Here is a 15199-nt window from a genome sequence, read left to right on the forward strand (position 1 = left end):
TTACTGGATCCTAGGCAGAATGTAACACATTTACCTCCTAGTAGAATGATCAGCCATCCAAGTGAGCACAGCCACGCCTGTAGTGTTTTGTGCCCAAACTGCTCCAGCTATGGGCGTCATGATGCTGCAGTTATGCCTCCTCTACCTCCCTCAAGACTGACTGGAGCAGGCCCGGGCTCTAAATTTCCTTCTGCTTTCTTGGTGAACAGGAACGCTTCTTACAGCAAGGCAATGGTAACAAAGTAGGAGGCTTTGGCTCAGTTTTGCCTCAAGATTCAGGGGGTGAGTGTAGCCCCTGTTTTGCCCAACAACTGGAGGCTGCCTAAATTGGAGCTCTGACTTCAATTTTCCCAATCCAATGTGGGGCATGGGACCCGCAGCCTTTTGCAAGAGCTGCTGAGCAGTAGTCCAATCCTGTTTCTTAAGCACTTCCCCTCCCCTTCTTGGGTTAGTAGCATCTCAAAAGAGCCGTCGCTCTACTCCCACCTGGCTTTTAATGCGTTTGCTTACTTCAAGTCTCTACCCTTCTTCCCCCGATGGTGCAGAATAATAAAATGCTGCTGGACTGCAGCCATGGCACATCACAGCTGTTGGTGCTCCAGCACTCTTCTAATAAGGATTAACTTCTCTTTGCAGAAGCTGAAGACTCTGGCAACCTCCATAACTTTTGTTTCCCCTCACAAGAGCAGTAGGGGGATATTACTTATAGACCCTAACTCAAAAATATGGGTCTCTCATAAATATAAAGGGAAGGGTAAACCCCTTTAAAATCCCTCCTGGCCAGAGGAAAAATCCTCTCACCTGTAAAGGGTTAAGAAGCTAAAGGTAACCTCGCTGGCACCTGACCAAAATGACCAATGAGGAGACAAGATACTTTCAAAAGCTGGGAGGAGGGAGGAAAAACAAAGGGTCTGCGTCTGTCTGTGTGATGCTTTTGCGGGGGACAGAACAGGAATGGAGTCTTAGAACTTAGTAAGTAATCTAGCTAAATATGTGTTAGATTATGATTTCTTTAAATGGCTGAGAAAATAGCTGTGCTGAATAGAATGAATATTCCTGTCTGTGTCTTTTTTGTAACTTAAGGTTTTGCCTAGAGGGATTCTCTATGTTTTGAATCTAATAGCCCTGTAAGGTATTTACCATCCTGATTTTAGAGGTGATTCTTTTTTACTTCTATTAAAAGTCATCTTGTTCAAAAAAAAAAAATCAAAATGCTAAAAAACCCAAAAACTAACACTTTTTTGTCTTCATGCAAATAGGTAGAAATCCCCTCTAGTTGCTCTTCGGTCTGTGAAGACTTGTGAATTTCCCTGCAGGAGGTTAACTACTCTGCCTTTAGGAAGAGAAACTGCAGCTCACAAAGACAATTCCCTTTTGTCTCTGCTCTGGCCCCAAAGCAAAGCAAAAAAAAAACTTCCAACTATTGCCAGTTGGAGACCTGCTTTCTAGCAGCACAAAGGATTTTAAAAATTTCCTTTTAAAATCTGTTTTTCTGGTTCAAAAAATCTCAAATTGATCTCAAAATGATTTCAAGTTAATCCCACCGCTCTGTCACCATGTCAAGGTTCCTTCCCCACTCTGAACTCTAGGGTACAGATGTGGGGACCTGCATGAAAACCTCCTAAGCTTACTTTTACCAACTTTTACCAGCTTAGGTTAAAACTTCCCCAAGGTACAAACTATTTTACCCTTTGCCCTTGGACTTCCACTGCCACCACCAACCTTTATCTGGGTTCCTGAGAAACCGTTGTTTGGAAACCTCTTTCCCCCCAAAATCCTCCCAACCCTTGCACCCCACTTCCTGGGGAAGGTTTGGTAAAAATCCTCACCAATTTGCATAGGTGACCACAGACCCAAACCCTTGGATCTTAGAACAATGAAAAAGCATTCAGTTTCCTTACAAGAAGACTTCTAATAGAAGTAAAAAAGAATCACCTCTGTAAAATCAGGATGGTAAATACCTTACAGGGTAATTAGATTCAAAACATAGAGAATCCCTCTAGGCAAAACCTTAAGTTACAAAAAAGACACACAGACAGGAATATTCATTCTATTCAGCACAGCTATTTTCTCAGCCATTTAAAGAAATCATAATCTAACACATACCTAGCTAGATTACTTACTAAGTTCTAAGACTCCATTCCTGTTCTATCCCCGGCAAAAGCATCACACAGACAGACGCAGACCCTTTGTTTTTCTCCCTCCTCCCAGCTTTTGAAAGTATCTTGTCTCCTCATTGGTCATTTTGGTCAGGTGCCAGCGAGGTTACCTTTTAGCTTCTTAACCCTTTACAGGTGAAAGGATTTTTCCTCTCGCCAGGAGGGATTTTAAAGGGGTTTACCCTTCCCTTTATATTTGACAGGGCCCTAACGCAAAAATATTCCAAAAGGGTAGTAAGGAATGCTTTCTGTGGGAGTTCACTCTAACTATTGTCCCTAGTGGATCAGCTCCATATGCTTTACCTTCCCCCTGCTGCTCCCCTCCTTCGTCCTGTGATTATTCTTTCCGGAACCAGACAGTAAATGTAAATCAGGCTTGAAAAGGCAAAAGCTCTGAAAGGTCCGGGGTCTGCCCCTAAGAGAAAGCCAAAGGCATTTGATAAGGAAAAGAACGTGGATTTTTTTTTTAATTCTGATGACCTGATTAATAAGCAAATTAGTAGAGTCCAATGCCTTAGTATGATTTGTCCTTGAAGGGGATTGTCAGGACAAAGATTCCTAGGGGATTTGAAAGGATGTGGCTTTGTCTCCATTGGGGATTTCAGCCAGCAGGGTAGCTGCACTAGAGTAAATATCTGGTGTAGACAGGCAAGCAGCACTCATAAGTTGCAGTTTTGCTTCTACTTGACACTGAGGTAGATAGTGCTACTTGTCTTTACACTTGGAGTTTATACTAAGTATAGGGGGACATCCCCCATATAGACAAGTCCTACAAACATTTCCCTTCTCCAAGAAGTTGGCCAAGATATACTTGGAGGAATCCAGAATTGTCTGTTCTCCACAACTCCAGGCTGTACATTTCCACAATCTCCTACTGGTACTGCAGGAAAAGTAATGGTCCTCACAAAGATTGGCCAAGTGGTCACAGAGTCTGTGGAGAGTCTTCCATCCCATTAGCCTTTTAACTTACCCCTATCATGGATATGGAAGACAGAATCTGGACTCCATCTTGAGGAAATATCATGAATTAGGACATCTATAAGTCCAGAAGGGACTATTAAATCATCTGTCTTACCTTTATAACACAGACTACAGTACTTGACCCAGTATACAGCCTGATAACTTGTTTGACTAAGGTATTCCTTTCTAAAAGATGCTTAAAGACTCAAAAATGGAGTCTTTCACCACTCAGTAGTTTGTTTCAATGGCTAATCACCCTCATGTTTAGAAACGAGACAAAATTTTTAACTTGATTTTGTCTGACTTCAGCTTCCAGACATTGGTTCCTCTTATGCCTTTTTCTGTTAGCTCAAAGAGCCCTGTAGTATAGAATCATAGAATATCAGGGTTGGAAGGGACCACAGGAGGTCATCTAGTCCAACCCCCTGCTCAAAGCAGGACCGATCCCCAATTAAATCATCCCAGCCAGGGCTTTGTCAAACCTGACCTTAAAAACTTCTAAGGAAGGAGATTCCACCAGCTCCCTAGGTACTGCATTCCAGTGTTTCACCACCCTCCTAGTGAAAAAGTTTTTCCTAATATCCAACCTAAATCTCCCCCACTGCAACTTGAGACCATTACTCCTTGTTCTGTCATCTGCTACCACTGAGAACAGTCTAGAGCCATCCTCTTTGGAACCCCCTTTAGACAGGTGAAAGCAGCTATCAAATTCCCCCTCATTCTTCTCTTCCGCAGACTAAACAATCCCAGTTCCCTCAGCCTCTCCTCATAACTCATGTGTTCGTCCCCTAATCATTTTTGTTGCCCTCCGCTGGACTCAATTTTTCCACATCCTTCTTGTAGTGTAGGGCCCAAAACTGGACACAGTACTCCGGATGAGGCCTCACCAGTGTCGAATAGAGGGGAACGATCACGTCCCTCGATCTGCTGGCAATGCCCCTACTTTACATCCCAAAATGCCATTGGTCTTCTTGGCAACAAGGGCACACTGTTCTCATATCCAGCTTCTCGTCCACTGTAACCCCTAGGTCCTTTTTCTGCAGAACTGCTGCCGAGCCATTCGGTCCCTAGTCTGTAGCAGTGCATTGGATTCTTCCGTCCTAAGTGCAGGACCCTGCACTTATCCTTGTTGAACCTCATCAGATTTCTTTTGGCCCAGTCCTGCAATTTGTCTAGGGCCCTCTGTATCCTATCCCTACCCTCCAGCGTATCTACCACTCCTCCCAGTTTAGTGTCATCTGCAAACTTGCTGAGGGTGCAATCAACGCCATCCTCCAGATCATTCATGAAGATATTGATCAAAACTGGCCCCAGGACTGACCCTTGGCGCACTCCGCTTGATACCGGCTGCCAACTAGACATGGAGCCATTGATCACTATCCATTGAGCCCGACAATCTAGCCAACTTTCTATCCACCTTTATAGTCCATTCATCCAGCCCATACTTCTTTAACTTGCTGGCAAGAATACTGTGGGAGACCGTGTCAAAAGCTTTGCTAAAGTCAAGAAACAACACGTCCACTGCTTTCCCCTCATCCACAGAGCCAGTTATCTCGTCATAGAACGCAATTAGATTAGTCAAGCATGACTTGCCCTTGGTGAATCCATGCTGACTGTTCCTGATCACTTTCCTCTCCTCTAAGTGCTTCAGAATTGATTCCTTGAGGACCTGCTCCATGATTTTTCTAGGGACTGAGGTGAGGCTGATTGGCCTGTAGTTCCCAGTATCCTCCTCCTTCCCTTTTTTAAAGATGGGCACTACATTAGCCTTTTTCCAGTAGTCTGGGACTTCCCCCGATCGCCAAGAGTTTTCAAAGATAATGGCCAATGGCTCTGCAATCACATCCGCCAACTCCTTTAGCACTCTCGGATGCAACGCATCCAGCCCCATGGACTTGTGCACGTCCAGCTTTTCTAAATAGTCCTGAACCACTTCTTTCTGCACAGAGGGCTGGTCACCTCCTCCCCATTCTGTGCTGCCCAGTGTAGCAGTCTGGGAGCTGACCTTGTTCGTGAAGACAGAGGCAAAAAAAGCATCGAGTACATTAGCTTTTTCCACGTCCTCTGTCACTAGGTTGCCTCCCCCATTCAGTAAGGGGCCCACACTTTCCTTGACTTTCTTCTTGTTGCTAACATACCTGAAGAAACCCTTCTTGTTACTCTTAACATCTCTTGCTAGCTGCAACTCCAGGTGTGATTTGGCCTTCCTGATTTCACTCCTGCATGCCTGAGCAATATTTTTATACTAATCCCTGGTCATTTGTCCAGTCTTCCACTTCTTGTAAGCTTCTTTTGTGTTTAAGATCAGCAAGGATTTCACTGTTAAGCCAAGCTGGTCGCCTGCCATATTTACTATTCTTTCTATACATTGGGATGGTTTGTCCCTGTAACCTCAATAAGGATTCTTTAAAATAGTAACTGGTGTTTTTTTCCCCATAAAGGTACTTAATACCATAAACAAGTCACCTCTTGATCTTTTTGATAAGTTTAATAGACTCGAGCGCCTTAAGGCTCACTGTAAGGCCATTTTCCCAGTCTTCTAATAATTTTTTGTGGTGCTTCTCTGTACCCCATCCAGTTAAACATCTTTTTTTTTAAAGTGGATACCAGAACTGTACACAGTATTCCAGGATGTCTCCTCAGTGCCATGTGGAGGTGAAATCACCTCACTGTTTCTACTCAGTACTGATAATACATCCAAGGATCACATTAGCCCTTGCCATAGCATCATACTGGGAGATCATGTGGTCTTGTGCCTGTCTTTTGTGTCCCCATAATCTGCTTCAGATTCACTGCCTTCCTGAATACAGTCCTCCATTGGGTAGGTATAATGTGAATTCCTTGTCCTAGATGTATGGCCTTGTAGTTGGCTCTAATAAATCTTAGTGTTTCTGTGTGTTCCTCACTGCTGATTATCTGTCGTCTTATAAGATTCTTGGAAGCTCATTTTTTGCCTGCCTAGAAAGTTAAACTAGACCTCTTTCTCCTTGCCAACCAACTTGGGATACTTGTCCAGGTAATGACAAGGCAACACTGACTGTTACCCATGGCCTTAGCCAGAGGAATGTGACTTATGACCCTGTCCTGGTAGGGGCATCACCTCTTCAGAAAAAGTGTGGACCAAACCTTGAAAGTCCTGGCTGATTTCAAGATGTTGCTTCCTCGAGACTAGCCCCGAAAGCCTGACAGCACCTTACCAAAGTCTGCTGGGAATGGAGTGTCCTCTTGAAGGTCCCCGGAAGGATTTCATTCAGGTTTCAATATTCCAGATGCCCCATATTAACTTTTAAGCTAATAGGATCCACAGATCTCAAAGGGCTGCTGAGCCAGTACCCATCTTGCTCTAGAGGCTCCTTTGTTAGAGGGAATGAGAGGAAAGTGCTTCAGTCTGCAGTGGGTCCTGTCCATAATAGCTATATATTAATTTTCTCCACTTCATCTGGCTCAGTCCCTTCTTATCTTCACATTCTCCTGTCGATCTCCCAATAAAAAGCCACCAGAAGCATACTTTCTCTGATTGCCGTTAAGGCCATGTGCATAGCTTTTCAACAAAAAACAAGAAGAGAATTCTGTACTTATGGCCTAAAAGGTTCTCAAAAGTTCATTTCCAGATCATCCTAGCTAGATGGATAAAGGCCCCCTCAACCTCACAGTAGCCATTGGGAATTATCTGCATGCACTCCAGCTGTATTCAGTGTTCGCTATAGCTGTGCTGAATGGTGGGGGCATTAGTTGGAACAGCTTGGTAGAGGGATGATTATGATACGAGATCTGGATTCTTCTCCCTCCCCCCACCGCGTATGTGAAAAAGATCAAATGAAAGATGCATGTGTACCTTGAGGGATCCAGTATGCATAATTTCAGTGTTAAGTTGTGTAGGTTGTCTGTAGCAGTGCACAGGGGTCATCTCGTGATGCTGATTGTTAGCAATGAGGTGGGATATGAGAGCATCTGTATGGGTAACGGTGAAGGATTTATAAAATGTAATGAGTGGTTTGTTTCTAGTGTGTGGGTTCAGTGTTTGGGTGTAGAACAGGTATAGGTAGTTCCTGTTCAGTACCGCTTGGCTGAAAACAAGTTTTTTGCCTTAGCAAAGAAGGTGTTACTCTCTTACAGATGTCAGTGCTTATCGCACACGGAATAGGCATATATCTTCCAAGGTAGAGTGTGAGTACGTGTTCCTTTATCAACCACAGGTGTTCAGCTTCTGTCAGCCCAAAGTGGAATCTGCTAAAGACTTGCATAACTTTCAATTAAAGCCCTTTTCCTTTTTTAGCTCACGAAGCATCCATTGCTTTAGTAGTAGAGTGGCTGAGTCTTGCTAGGGTAAGACAACTCAACAGCTTTATATGCTGAAATACTGGGCTCTCTCTCCCGAGTTGGGAAGCCCTTGCACACTGCTACTTGGCATTGGTCCAGGTTGTTAAATGAGTAGAAGCAGATTTCACTACCTATAATACAGATTTTTTTCAGTGAAATCTTCAGGTTCTCCCAGCATTTTATTTTGATCCTGAGAATTACTAGCTTTTTAAAAAGCTACTCTCTGGGATCGTCTAATTTTTCATAAGTGTGTATGCCAACAGTGAATCCAAATGAAAGAGTAGAAGCAAGCCTGTAGAGCAGGGGTGGACAAACTTTTTGGCCTGAGGGCCACATCGGGGTTGCAAAACTATATGGAGGGCCAGGTAGGGAAGGCTGTGCCTTCCCAAACAGCCTGGTCCCCACCCCCTGACTGTCCCTCAGAACCCCTGACCCATCCAACCCCCACTGCTCCTTGTCCCCCTGACCGCCACCTTCCAGGGACCCCTGCCCCCTCCCTCCCCCCCCCCCCCCGGACTCCACCCCCTATCCAACTCCCCTGTCCCATGACTGCCCTGACCCCTATCCATACCCCTCGCCCCCTGACAGGCCCCCCAGGACTCCACCCTCTATCCAGCCCCCGTATTCCCCATCCCCTGACCAAGTGTCCCCTGACTATTGGGATCCCCTGCCCCTTATCCAACCCCCACCCGCATACCATGCTGCTCAGAGTGGCAGGAGCTTGCAGGTGCGCGGTCCGTCCGGAGCCAGCCACGCCACCCAGAGTGCTGGCGGCGCAGTGAGCTGAGGCTGCGAGGGAGGGGGGAACATCAGGGGAGGGGCCAGGGGCTAGCCTCCCCAGCCAGGAGCTCAAGGGCCAGGCAGGGCTGTCCTGCAGGCCAGATGTGGCCCATGGGCTGTACTTTGCCCACCTCTGCTGTAGAGGGAGTGCATCTGGGCAGAGTGATAAATTTGGAAGCTGGTCACTTATGACTCTGCCTAGCAAGTTTGAACAACAGAAGGAAAACCATTGGTTCAGATTGTTGAATGCATTGTCAAAGAACCTTAATTTACAGGTATGGAATCTCTTCCAAATAGTTTAGGTATGATACTTAAAAGCTTCTTAAAACAGCATATAATTGAAGGTTTTTGCTAATCCCTTTAGTGGAGATAGCTACTCCAGATGACAAGATTTTCTCTCCATAGAAATACTTTATAAATTGCATTGATACAGAAATGTCATAATTTCTCTGTGAACTAGAATTCATAAGATGTGCAGAAATATTTCCCAAATCATGACACAGATAGTAGTTAAACTCAGGTGATAGGCAGTAACCAGTGAGGTGGTGGTAGGGGTACGTGGCTTGTGCAGACCCTGTTACTGTTGACCTTAGACTAAAAAAACCCAAAAACTTAAGAGCTTGAAGTTCTGCATGTATTGTGCTTGGGAACAGGGGCCCATGAGAGAATTCTGGAAAACAAATATAAGGTGTAAAGATGCTTCCCTTATAAACATAATTGCGGATTTAAAAACACATCTATTTTCTCTTTAAAAAGTAAGAAGACCCCAAATTCTGTGTACTGTTTAAAGGGTATTCTAAGAAACTTGACTAATCCAATAACTTTAAAAACAAGTGCCCCTTTAAGACTTGTAACGCTTCCAGATAGAAGCAAAAGTATTACACTATTAAAGCTGATTTGCAGGTATGAAAAGCTTAGCAAAATGTCCTGAATACTTCAAAATAACAAGCAGCTCAGGGTGGCACTTAGCACATTTGAATGGTAAACCTTGCCCTCTCTTCTCCTCCCCATCCCCTCCAAACTGCTTTTCAGGTCCCCGAAGTTATGGATTGTCAGCACCTACTCATGATGTTTGAGTCTGTGTGTACTGTACTGGTAATAACACAAACCTGCTGGAGCTCGGAGCCAGCTTATAGGAATACGGTACGTGCCTTTTTTACTATATTGCGTATTTTTGCATAGTTTATTTTTAAAACATTGCCCTCTGGGATATACAATAAAAACTTTGCAAAACCGCATGACATAGTAAACAAAAGGCACCTCACACTTCTCCAATTAGGCAGCTTGCTGAAATCCTGATTTCACACCCTTGTTCCTTTTCCGCTTAGACTTCTGCAGTCCTCTTCTCTTTGCCCCGCCCACATCTGATTATATAAACCAAATCTCCTCTGCTACAGTCTCTCCAATATGTTGCTGCTGAAATTATCTTCTGTCACTGACTCAGATGTTCCCCTCTTTGAATCCCTTCACTGGCTTTTGACTGCGCATGAAATTCAAGTGTCTCATCCTTGCCTTTAGGGTCTTCCATAGCTCTGTACTCACGTCTTCATTTTACCCTGTCTTTTTGCTTAAATTTAGCCTACCTCTTAACCATCCCCAGTTTCCTCCTTTCACTCTTTTCTTTGGGTCCTCTTCCATGCTGCTCCTTGCTTCACTCTTCTCCTCATGAGTGAAAGGGCTTTGCTGCTTCAGAGTCTTCCTTAAAGCCACTCTTTCAGGAGGCCTTCCAGTGATAACCGCTGTTCACCTTCTGCACTGCTAATTTCATATGGTCACCATGTCTATTGCCAGAATAGTTTCTGCCTGAATTAGATTTTCATCTCTTGTGGGAGGAAGCAAGATCTTCATGTGCAACACAAAGCATAGAAGTGGTGTTTCAATGGTGGGAATTCTGTGATTGGTGTGATACTGCTTAGCATAGCGTTGGGGCTTCCTGTGAGGGGAAGCATCAATATGGAAATGGTAAAAGATGACTTGAGAATACCTGCGGAGAGCCATGGGTTAAATTCCTAATTTGCAGAGTACCCCTTTTGCCCTCTTTATCGTATGATTCTATATGGGATGCACTTTTTCCTTAAGTAAAAATCTGAGACAGCCAGCAGGGCTTTCTCAGTGCTCTTCTTACTGTTTATAATGTTCTTCCCTTTTTGATTCACCAGTGCTTGGATTTGATGAGGACAATCAGGCCCCTTAAGTTCCATGTTTTGATCTTGCTTTGGCTTTGACTAAACATGCACCTGTATAATCCTTTTAGTGCATTTAAATTTATAAAAACACTTGTCTGTATCTTGTTACCAGCAAATGGCTGCATCAGAGGACCAGGCTTGTAACTGTTGCCATGTCACAAGTTGCAGTCTGGAAACTACACTGTTGGTTAAAGATGGTAAACTCTTAATGCACAAGGTATTGAGGTTTACAAGTTATCATTGTAGTGGGGCAGTTTGACAGTAGCTTTTCTAATTTGTATTAAATCCAGATAGTCTATGGATCTTAACCCTTGACCACTCTGTTGCTCAGAATAGGAGGAGGTGGGATAAGAGGCAATCTCAGCTTCTTGCAGAAGTGATCTTTATTTGCAGATGTTCAAATTGTATTTCAGCATTTAAAAAAATCCTTATGCTGCTATACGCTGCTATCTTGCACAATCTTCAACCCTGCATCCACTGGACTTACAACACTCTGCCGATCCAGGTAGCACACTTCGTTTTAAAGGCAATTTGTATTTGTTGATGGTGTTTTGGGTAGCTTTGGATGCTTTGAATACCCTTTTTTCCTAGGAGTCCACATTGACTAACCTCTGCACGTGACCCTGCCTTGTTCCATATCGCACAATGATTTTGCTGGATAAGATTTACGAGACAAATCCAGAAGAGATTTTAAATTGATGTAACTTGCATGTCAGTAGGTCAAAAGAGGATTGTGGAAGGATAAGTAACTGACAGGAGGGTGTCAATTAAAGCTGACTTGGGCCTACTTTTACATGACTACTTCCTTCTTGATGTGTAGGTAACAGAAATTTAAATTTGTTTGGACCCAATTTCAAAGGTGTAATTTGCACCAATTTACATATACCTCTTTCTTTATATTAAGCCGAAGAACCAGTTTTTTTCTTAAATAACAAAAGATAAAACTGTCTTATTAAATGTTTGGTATATTGAACAAAAATAATCAGTCTTAAAATAGATTGAAAATTAGTATTCATAATAGTAGGCTCTTACTGACATAAAGGGGTGTTCTTGAATAATACAGCTGCCACCATCTGTCAACTCTGAAATTTCAAGTGAAATCAAAATTTAAGTGACTTTTATAGTGAAAGGTTCTTCCTGACATGTGAACTCTTTAGAACATTGGACTGAGCAAAACCGACTTTCTTTTAATGTTAAGCCTATGTAAGGGAAAGGAGTTTTATCGTGTTACAGCTCCTAGGTTCTGTTCTCAGTTTTGTGACTGGTTTATGTGGTTTTGGACAAATCACTTAACTTCTGTAGATGAAACAATCCTTTGAGGGCTTTTCAAGGCCCTTTCATCCATCTGAAGCCTTGCTGTGGGGCTGTGTTAAAGTAAAGCAGCCTTGTAGGTACTCTTCTAAATCCCTGCATGTCAAGGAGAATGCTTCCATGTCTGCACTGCTTAGGCTAGTGTGGAGAGGGACAGTGGGAATCAAACTGTGGCTGTAGTGACACTAAGGGCTTGTACACACTACTACTTATATCCGTATAAGTTGTGTTACTCAGGTGTGTGAATAAGGAACCCCCTGAGTGGTGTAAGTAGGGTGGATTGATTTAAATCAAATTGAGTTAAATCACTATTCAGGAAGACTTGATTTAATCATGGATTTCTACATAAAAGTGCATTCTTGTTAGTGGTTATAACCTTAATACATACTCTTCACAACTCAGAGATAGATGTAGGTTTCATTTTTAGAAGGTACACTATACATGTTTTAAGTGATTTATTTTGAAAACTTTTCAGATTGGTTTTACAGCTATATCAGAAAATAAATGATTGGTTATTTCATTCACCAAAGGTGATTGAAGCAGATATTTATGAAGTCATTGGGAGGTGAACTATTTCCAATTCAACAGGTTAATCATTAATATTTGGAGGATTTTCTTGCCATGCTGTATTAGGGAGGAGAATATCACCAGACATTTAAATTGTTTTATTTAACTAAAACAACAACGTTATGTATTGTGGATTTTTTTTCTTCAACAGCAAACACATAATATTTTAACAAAACAAGCATATGAATTTTTGAATTTAGTTAAACATTCAAATTTTTTAAAATCATGTTTGTTTTTGTTAAGTGTTAACTAAAATGATTTAAATTTTTGGGTTAAAAAAAACGAAAGAAAAAAAACTGACTGTGTCAACCAGGTCAACATGAGAAACTTAAAATATTGACTTCTGCAGCTAACTCAGTCGTCTTCACCTTCATTTTCCTGTTCGTTCATAATCTAGAAAAGAAAAACAAGCTTTCCTGCTTTTTCAGGTCCCAAACGATTTCTCAATTTGGAATGAATTAGTCCAAAGGAAGAAAATATTCTTTCTACTCTGGCAGAAGAAGCTACTGCTGTTCAAAGTGAGATAATCTCTTCAGCGGTGTCTGAATCCAAGTGCTTAAGTGATTTCTACCAGTTCACTGGAGTGACTTTCTTTAAAACATCATCAGCAAACATATATTTCTTGAATGGTTCTTATTCCCAAACTGGGTCTCTTTTATGACCTACTGCCATTATAGGTTTTCCCTTCTAGTGAGAATGGTATGGTAGATCTCAAATCAATGAAGGCTACACTCAAAGACCTCAAGACTTCTGGAATATGCTGCTCAGACAGTTTCACTTTTGTTTCTACTGCCTGTGCCTCCCTTCTCACATTTATCTCCAGACTTCTCCTTGTTCAGATCTATTCTGCCCCCAACAATCTTCTATTCACTGAAATTTTTGAAACTTTGGGCTTTTAGAGAGGTAAGGGATTGAATCTCTGTACATAAATTTGTAGAGGGACAGTAGGGTTGAGGCCTGTTATTTCTCACATCTTTATTTATTTTATTTATAAACAACATGCTTGTTAACAGCAAAAATATCTCTGGAGACACAAATCCACAGTTTGAGAACTGCAAAACTAAGCATCTCTGATGGGATCTTCTAGACTGAGCCCCAGGGGTAGATAAAGATTAACCTAAATAACCTATACAGAAGCCTGTGGAACCCCATAAGATTGGGTCCCTAATCCATGAACTATTGGAATTCATTTACAAAACTTTTCTTAAACATTACATGAATATATTGTCTCATACTATAGAATTAGAATTTATAATCCCTATTCCATGATGAGATACATTATAGCTCAAAGATATCTTAATTAAAACCATCTTTAGATAGGTTTTTTCCTCAAACATTTTATCAAAAAAATCAGATTTAAATTAAAAAAAAAAATACAACTAAAAAAAAAATCATTGCTTTTTATCCACTCTGCTTGTAAGTTACACTGACCTAAGCACTAGTACGGACAGTTATTGCCTCTCTCAGAAGTGTTTTTATTATGGGAGAGCTCTCGCCTGTTGGCGTAGAGCATCTTCACCAGACGCACTACAGCAATGGTGCTGTAGTGTTTCTAGTGGAGACTAGCCTTCATATTCTGCACAAGTGGTGTGCTGCAGCTTTGCATCCTGACTATAGCATGGAGTATGCTGTTTAAGATAGTTTTCCCAATGAACTTTGCTTCACCTGTATAAAACCCAGTTACTTGTGCCTTATGCAGATGAAATAAAGTTCACCTGCCTAAGTTTACCTGTTTGTGTAATGGGTATGAGACTGACTTATTTTGCAGTTCAAAGTTCCTTGAATGAGAAGGTGGCATACAAACAAATAAGTACTACAGCATAACCTCAGAGTTACAAACATCTGAGTTACAAACTGACTAGTCAGCCACACACCTCATTTGAACCACAAGTACGCAATCAGGCAGCAGAGACGGAAAAAAGAAAATACTGCGTAGTACAGTACTATGTTAAATGTAAACTATTAAAATAAAGAGTTTAAAAAAAGATTAGACACGGTAAGGAAATGTTTCTGTGCTTATTTCATTTAAATTAAGATGGCTTAAAAGCAGCATTTTTCTTCTGCATAAAAAAGCTTCAAACCTCTATGTCAGTGTTCAGTTCTAAACTTTTAGAAGAACAACTAACGGTTTGTTCAGACTTACAAACATTTCAGAGTTACGAACAACCTCCGTTCCTGGGGTGTTTGTAACTCTGAGGTTCTACTGTAGTCAGCCCATTAAGTGCTGTTACTGTCCTAATGCACAGACCAGTTGTATTTTAGGTGGTGTCTAGAAACCTGCTGATTTTTTCACTTTATATTACAGTGAAAATGATGCATGCTCTATCACCTTGAGCCTCCAGTTATGCATTTCCTGGTACCCTTTTAAAAGTAAAAATACAGGAAGGTTAGTTTATTTATTTTTTTTATATATTTACAGGACTGTCACCAGATCTCCAGTCAATGGAGCAGATTCGGAGAATTATGAGACCCACAGATGTTCCTGACACAGGTAAGCCATACACAATTTATTGTGTCTTTATATGTATCTTGCTGTGAGGCCAAAGCAAACTTACCAGTGGCATTAGAATATCAGAAACAATTTCTATTTATGCAGTTCAGAGTCCTGAAACAGTCTAATTGTGCTTTAATTGTAATCTTCAGTACCCTATTCCTGTTCCTACCTAAGATCCCAAGCCTTTCCAGGTGCATACTGTGAATTGTGCTTTTTGTTAACTGAGTACTTGTTTTGACAGAGCACTTGGGTGTTTGTTTTGCACCCTTTGGCTGCTGCTTGGCAGAATTACGAAGTTTGTATTCCTTGTTTAAGAGACTGGACTGTAGTGAATTATCCCAAATAAAACAAGGCTTTCTAGAAAATCAATAGAATATGAAAGTGAAATGAGAAAAACTAAACTGAAAATACAGGTTCTCTCT

The 15199-nt window shown here is 41.8% G+C and overlaps 1 protein-coding gene across 1 annotated transcript in view; it reads left to right on the top strand.

The window, feature by feature from the left end:
* Positions 1 to 15199, top strand: part of PPP1CB (protein phosphatase 1 catalytic subunit beta) — a 57718-nt gene that overhangs the window by 30740 nt on the left and 11779 nt on the right. Inside the window, exon 5 of the mRNA XM_074949133.1 lies at positions 14703 to 14774. Coding sequence (XP_074805234.1) covers positions 14703 to 14774 — 72 coding nt within the window. The remainder of the gene's footprint in view (positions 1 to 14702; positions 14775 to 15199) is intronic.

Source organism: Natator depressus, chromosome 3, assembly GCF_965152275.1.
Source record: "Natator depressus isolate rNatDep1 chromosome 3, rNatDep2.hap1, whole genome shotgun sequence".
NCBI classification, from domain to species: domain Eukaryota; kingdom Metazoa; phylum Chordata; order Testudines; family Cheloniidae; genus Natator; species Natator depressus.